Source organism: Malus domestica, chromosome 12, assembly GCF_042453785.1.
Source record: "Malus domestica chromosome 12, GDT2T_hap1".
NCBI classification, from domain to species: Eukaryota; Viridiplantae; Streptophyta; class Magnoliopsida; order Rosales; family Rosaceae; genus Malus; species Malus domestica.
In genome coordinates, this window is record NC_091672.1 from 15,276,982 (window position 1) to 15,284,456 (window position 7,475).

At 36.5% G+C, this 7,475-nt stretch overlaps 1 protein-coding gene across 1 annotated transcript; it reads left to right on the forward strand.

Annotated features, from left to right (window-relative positions):
* The first annotated feature begins 1,676 nt into the window (after positions 1 to 1,676).
* LOC114820208 (uncharacterized) lies at positions 1,677 to 7,475 on the forward strand. The gene is made up of 6 exons (XM_070809065.1): positions 1,677 to 2,076; positions 2,203 to 3,600; positions 3,712 to 6,281; positions 6,711 to 6,785; positions 6,912 to 7,007; positions 7,416 to 7,475. The coding sequence occupies exons 1-6, from the start codon at positions 1,677 to 1,679 to the stop codon at positions 7,473 to 7,475; spliced, it is 4,599 nt and encodes a 1,532-aa protein (XP_070665166.1).

A 7,475-nucleotide genomic window follows, 5' to 3' on the forward strand; every position in this document is an offset into this window, starting at 1 on the left:
AACTAATTAGATTTTGTCTACCTATAATTGAGCTTATGGGGCATATCTACTTTTAATGAAAGAAAAAAATGGCAAGCTAAAAATTTAAAGAGTTTCTAACACATATATACAACGATTATGTTTTACCTTGATCTCACTCTAACTCATTCATCGTGGCAGTATATAATCGTTCCATCAAATTTATGTGTTTAAAATACTTTTCTTGCAACGCCTCCTTAATGGCATTATTGTTACTAATCATATAACTTTATATGATTACTTTTTGTTTTTGTTGGTTTGGAAAAATAATCTTTTTTTAGTTAAAAAATGAATAATATAATAACCATAGTAAATATTTATTTTTATAATGATGAAAATTGAAATGGAACTTGACAATTCTATGGATGATATGCGATGGATAGATATTATTTTCAGGCTTAGATTCCAGCCTGATGTATGCTATCGCAAGTGATGGAATTGCATCATTCGTTTCTACCTTTTCTTGAATATATGTAATGAACATTTTTTCCAACGTCTATGGGATCAGACATAGCAAATGCAAACTTTCAAGTTCCGACTTTCTGATTGTTGCAATCTTTGATGATTTGTTTAATCCTCTTAGCCTTTTATTGGATGAATGAAAACTGTTTTGCATTGTTGTTATTTTTTTGTCTTATATGCTTCTTTTTCCTAGATCGGGTTTGATTCTACATGATTCGTTTATCTTGGTGCATTTCATTGGTTAACGAAGGGAAAAAATTTCAATGTTTCAAACCCTAATCATCTTGGTTTTAGGCAATACATCTTTTTTTCTACTCGAAAAATGTTTGGTGCATGTCCTACATAATGGATTAGAACTACTTTCTATGTTTGTTGTTGATTAAGTGCGCAAAGCCCAACTCCATTTTTGACTGCTAAAAATGATTTGTTGTTTTAAATAAACGGGTTAGATTGTTAACTGTGCACTTATCGTCTCGCACCGTTTACCGTTCTAGAATGAATAGAGCCTAAATAATTTGTTTCTTTCTTTCAAATTTATGCATGCATGTCCTACAGAACTAATGGCATAGAATTGGAATTGTGACTTGCCCTTTTTTGTTTAATGTTTGTTTGCTTTTCTATTTCCCTCCAATTATATATGTGTTTATATAATGTCTTCCTCTTTGTCCAGGTTCTGTTTTGATCATTGGGGGTCCTACATTGTTCTTCATTAACATTTGTAGCAGCTGGGCTTCCACATCTACAAAGGTTAGATTTTTGGCCCTTTAAAAAACCATCGCCTTTTTTTTTAATCCACTCTTTTCTTGGTTTACACGCTTGATTGTCAATGCATGTCTTTTTTGAATCATGGTAGCGTTGTTGTTTCATCTTTTGCTATTTACCTTTAGCGCACTTTTTTTGTTGTCAGAATTCGTTTTATTTGTTCCTTTTCCGTATTCCACTATGAAACATCTTTCTCTAAGGAAACAGCTGCAGATCAACTTTTTGTATTCTTCCTTTTTTTTTTTTGGTAAAAGGGCTAGGATTATGTTTTTACTATTATGTTTACAACGTGGTCAGGATTTTGAAAACCTCCTGGTTTAATGGGTTGTGGTTCACTGGTCATTCCATGTGGTTAACATGGTTACTTCATCGTGGCATTGCTTTAATTAGAAAATAAACCACTACCGTGTGGTTTTTTCCGTCTGTGTAGATTTATGTCTGGAAGAATAGGGGTAGCTAGCAATGCCACTGGAACTAAACATGCCGATTTGCCTGCATCTGTTGCAGTCGTTGATCTGAATAGTTTGGTGTTACAAGATGTTCCCACCATTTATAACAATGAATACAGCAATGCTTCAAGCTCTTTGCTATTTTTAAACAGTGGAAGCAACCCTTCCCACACATTTGCATCAAATTTTGAACGAAATTTTCCCTCCAATGATGATTCTGCCTCACCTTTGGAAGCTGGGACAAGTTCTCAACCAATTTCTGTACCTGTTTGTCTTGCTGATCGTGCTACTCTACACTATCTATTAGCCAGAGATACTCAAAGTGTTAATTCTGTTGCAAATTCGCTCATCACTGGACAAGCAGCTTATCAGAAAAAAAGAAAAAGTATGCAATCTTCCAATGTGACTTTCTTTGCATTCTCTTGCTGGTTTGAAAATTTAACATTTCTTCTATGATCAACTTCTATTCATTGGTTTCATTTATGCTTCTATTAATCTTTGTTTTCTATAGGAATTGATCCAGAATATGTTGATTTTGGATTAAGAGATTGCCAATGTCAATACTGCAATGCTCTGTTTTGGCCTGCAGAGCAAACAAAGAAGCATGCTAAGCATACTTCCTCTGTTTCAACCCCGCAATTTACTGCGTGTTGCATGAGCAACAAAGTACACTTTGCACGTGCTAAACCCACTCATGCTTATTTGGAACATTTGTTAAACCCCATGAATTCCCAAGCCTTTTTGAAGTTTAAAACAAATATTAGATCATATAATTCAATAATGGCATTAACTTCAATGGGGGCCAAAGTTGATCCGTCTATCAACAAGCGTCGGGGTCCATATGTTTTTAAGATTAACGGTCAGGTACATCATTTGATGGGTTCTCTGTTGCCTCCAGAAGGCAGCGATCCTAAGTTTGCACAACTGTATATTTATGACACTCAAAATGAAGTCAATAATCGTATCAATTGTTTCAATGGATCAGAACCGTCTGAAAAACTTGATCAACAGATTGTTGGTGACCTCATCAAAATGCTGGATGAGTGTAATGAAGTTGTTAAGCTTTTTAGGCTCGCCAGGGATAGGATTAATGAAGGGTCCATAAGTAATTTAAGGCTGCGTTTATATGGTGCACAGAGCAATCGTGATGTGCAGTACAATTTGCCGACATGTGACGGGATTGGTGGGTTGATAGTTGGGGATATCGGCCAATTTCACACCGAAAGAGATATTGTTGTGGAGCATAAGACTGATGGCCTGCAGAGAATCACAAAGTTACATCCTAAGTACATGGCACTTCAATATCCTCTTCTTCTCCCATACGGTGAAGATGGTTATAGGAAAGGTCTCCCTTGGAATCCCAATTTTAGGGGGAGAAAACCAAAGGATGGCAGCGGGGTATCCATGAGAGCATTTTTTGGTTATCAAATTCAGGATAGACCAGGCCATACTGACACCCTGTTAAAAGGTGGGAGATTGTTTCAACAATACTTGGTTGATGCATATGCGACACTTGAAGAAGACAGGTTAGATTTCATTAGAGCAAATCAAGATTCTTTGAGAACAGAATGTCTTAAAGGAATTCATGAAGCACTTAAAGCAGGAAATGCAGCTGGTTCTGCTGTTGGCAAGAGGGTTATTCTGCCAACTTCGTTTACAGGTAGTGCTAGATATATGATAAATAATTATCAGGATGCCATGGCTATATGTCGTCAGTTTGGAAATCCTGATTTATTTATCACTTTTACCTGTAATGCTAAATGGCCTGAAATTATTGAAGATCTGCGTGATAAACCTGGTTGTAAAGCTGAAGATAGACCAGATCTAATTTCTAGAATTTTTAAGGCAAAACTTGACCATATGATTAAATACCTCAAATCAGGAAAACCTTTTGGCGACGTCGAATCTGGTCAGTATATTTTTCTTGGCCAAAATTTTCCCTTTATTTCTTTTTGTCTTTTTGATACAAATCTAAAAAGTCTATAATTTTGATGTATCTACATTCTATTTTGATTAACAGTCCTTTACACAGTGGAGTTCCAGAAAAGAGGTCTTCCTCATTGTCATATCTTACTTTGGGTCAAAAAGCATTATAAGTGTCATTCTCCTTATGATGTTGATTCTATAATTTCGGCTGAGATTCCTGATCAAAGATGTGACAAGGCTGGGTATGATGCAGTTTCACAATACATGATACACGGTCCATGTGGTGCTGCAAATAAATTTTCACCTTGCATGAAAGAAAACAAGTGTTCAAAAAAATTTCCTAAATCTTTCACAAGTGAAACCACTTTTTCTGACGAGGGTTTTGTTAAGTATAAGCGTCGAGATATAGAAAATCTTTTTGTTCAAAAAAATGGAATCAAGCTTGATAATGCATTTGTCGTCCCTTACAACCGTGAGCTATTATTGAAGTATCAAGCACATATAAATGTTGAATCATGTTGTCAATCGATGCTTATTAAATATCTTTTTAAGTACATAACTAAAGGTGCTGATCGAGCTAGAGCTGTTTTCGAGGATGAAGAGTTTGATGAGATTGTGGCTTATCTAAACTGTAGATACTTATGCCCTTACGAAGCAGTTTGGAGATTGTTACAGTTTCACATTCATTTTAGAGAACCATCGGTTCAGAGATTGTCTGTGCACCTTCCATCTGACCAAAATGTGGTTTTCAAAGAGACTGATGATCTCAACCATGTTGTTAACAACCCTAATCTTGAAAGCACAATGTTAACACAATGGTTTCAAACCAATGTTGAAGACCCTGATGCACGTGAGTTATCTTACGTTGAATTTCCTACAAAGTATGTATGGAAAAATGATGAGAAACAGTGGTCCCGTAGAAAAAAAGGCAGATCTTTAGGTAGGGTTGCATATGTTCACCCTGCTGCCGGTGAATTATATTACCTGAGATTGTTGCTAAATTACCAAAAAGGCAGCTTTGGATTTGACCATCTGAGGACCGTCAATGCTGTTCTTCAACCCACATTTCAAGCTGCATGCACCTCTCTTGGTTTATTAGGTGATGATAGGGAATGGAATAACGCTATGTTAGAAGCTGTTCTCACTGCATCATCCTCTCAACTTAGGCAATTGTTTGTCACATTGGTTCTCTTTTGTGATGTTGCTGATCCATCAGCTTTGTTTGAAACGCATTGGAAGACGATGTGTGATGACATTGTGAAAAATATGATGAATGCTTTTGGCTTGCAAAATGTTTCTAAATACCAAGATGAAGTTAGAAATTTACTTTTGTACGAGTTAGAAAAACTGTTTGTTGCTGCAAATAGTTCTTTGTTGAAGCATCACTTACCGCAACCAAGCAATTTGATGATGGATAGGCTTGCAAATCGCAGTTTGAGAGAAGAGTTAGATTATGATGTGGACAAGATGAAACATGAGCACTCGCTCTTAATCAGCCAGTTAAATACAGAGCAACAATATGTTTATAACAGTGTCATGGAAACAATTGACAACAATAGATCCGGCCTATTTTTTGTGCATGGTCATGGTGGCACAGGTAAAACTTTTTTGTGGACAACCATCATTGCTAAAATAAGATCCCAAAATCAGATTGTTTTGGCGGTGGCTTCATCTGGAATTGCCTCCCTCTTGCTACCTGGTGGAAGAACGGCTCACTCTAGATTTAAAATTCCCATCAACATCACAGATTGTTCAGTTTGTGAAATAAAAAAAGGGACTCATCTTGCAAAACTAATCATTGAAGCTGTTCTTATTCTTTGGGACGAAGCCCCCATGAATCATAAACAATGTTTTGAAACTCTTGATAGATCTCTTCGTGATGTTCTTAAAGGGTCAAGACCAGGTTTCGACCATTTGCCATTTGGGGGTAAGCCGATTCTTTTTGGAGGTGATTTCAGGCAAATTCTTCCTGTTGTCCCAAACGGAAGCGTCGCTGACATTGTTGAAGCTTCATTGACAAGTTCATATCTTTGGCCCTATTTAACTATATTCTTTTTGAAGCAAAATATGAGACTTTCAAAGACAGGTTTGGACGAATGGGAAAAACAAGAACTTGCTCATTTTGCAAAGTGGATATTAGACATTGGCAATGGTACTGTTGTCGAATCTTTATCTTCAACTGATGAAGAAAGCTGTTGGGTTCAGATACCCGAACAATTCCTTATTCGTTTTGATGAAGATCCCATCAAAGCCATGGTTTCAGCTGTGTATACGGATTTCATGACAAATTTTCAAGATGTCCCGTATTTGAAAGAGAGAGCTATTGTGACACCACGTAATGATACAGCTGCTGGAATAAATGATTTTCTGTTGGGTATGGTACCCGGTGAAAGTCGTACCTATCTCAGTTTTGATTCAGTGTCTTCTTCAACAGAAAATTTAGAGAATTTAGACGTGCTTTATCCAACAGAATTTCTAAACCAACTTGATTTACCTGGTTTGCCGCATCACAAGTTGGTTTTGAAAGTTGGCACCCCAGTGATGTTGATCAGGAATTTAAACCAAAGTGTTGGGTTGTGTAACGGAACACGATTGGTTGTGATCCAATTAAACGACAGAATTATACAAGCAAAAATCATTACAGGAAGCAACATTGGTGAAAAAGTTTTTATCCCCAGGATAATTACTGAATCATCTCAGCACAAATTTCCCTTTATCTTGCGAAGGCGACAGTTCCCTCTAAAAATTTGTTATGCGATGACAATCAACAAAAGTCAAGGACAATCCTTGAAAATTGTCGGTTTGTATCTATCCCAACCTGTTTTTTCTCATGGGCAACTATATGTTGCGGTGTCTAGAGTCACCTCAAAAAAAGGTCTCAAAATTGTTATCACTCATGATTCCGACATGCCTTACGGCTATACAAAAAACATAGTTTATAAAGATGTTTTGAAACATTTGCATGAAGGTATAACTTTGCATTATTATTTTGTCCTTTTATTTATTTTTCTAAACATGACTCTGCCATTACTTTGATAAATCAGCTTAGTAAGTTTTCAATTTAATTTGGTTCTCAATTTTTATTCTATTTAGATTGATGGAGATGATGCCACTTCATTTTCCAAGATCATACTAGCCAGCAAACAAGCTCCAAATCAGGGTTTGCAGGTTGGTGATCAAAATGTGATTGTAATCAATATTTATATATAGATAAATAACTGAAAGTTTTAGTTTCAGAGATGAAATAGGTATGAGTGCTTATTGAAATCTGTTCTATTGTGGTTTTTTTTGCAGGAAAAGCAAGAAATTACAATTGAAAAAGCCAAGTGTAATAAGCAGAAATGTATCACCATTGTGAAAGCACTGCAGCTTTTTGGTGAGCTATCTGTTGTATTATATCCTTTGTCTTTCTATTTGCAAACTTTTATTTAAATCCTAGCATAATAGGTAACTGCAATTTATTTTTGGATTTGGTTCTTCACTGATGGGATGTTGTGGGGGCGTGATTTGCGGGAGATAGGGGAGGGGATTGGGTGCAGAGAGAGGTGAGGGCAGGTGCACGATTAGGGGGACAGAAAGAGAGTTGATTGGGTCCACCATGAACAAAGCTCCTTTGAAGTTCGAAAGCCCGATATGAAATGCAATTTCCATAATCCTGTTCGCCCTGAAATCCGACAATGTCCTCATCTCCTCTCGCGACCTGTAAGTGTTACTCCACTTTGGTTCTCAGTAATATGGAGTTTGTAGCACTTTTGGCTTTTCAATTCTAAAAATTTATTCTTTAAATTCTTTTTGCAGATATTAAGATTGTACGACCTGGAAGTGACGGGCATACCAAATGGATCCATGGATGGATGA

Bases quoted from the DNA above. Each gene is read 5' to 3' on its own strand.
- LOC114820208 (XM_070809065.1), top strand. From the start codon at position 1,677: ATGTCTGGAAGAATAGGGGTAGCTAGCAATGCCACTGGAACTAAACAT. The intron at 2,077-2,202 runs GTATGCAATCTT...TGTTTTCTATAG, and splicing joins TTATCAGAAAAAAAGAAAAA to GAATTGATCCAGAATATGTT. The intron at 7,008-7,415 runs GTATTATATCCT...TTCTTTTTGCAG, and splicing joins TTTTTGGTGAGCTATCTGTT to ATATTAAGATTGTACGACCT.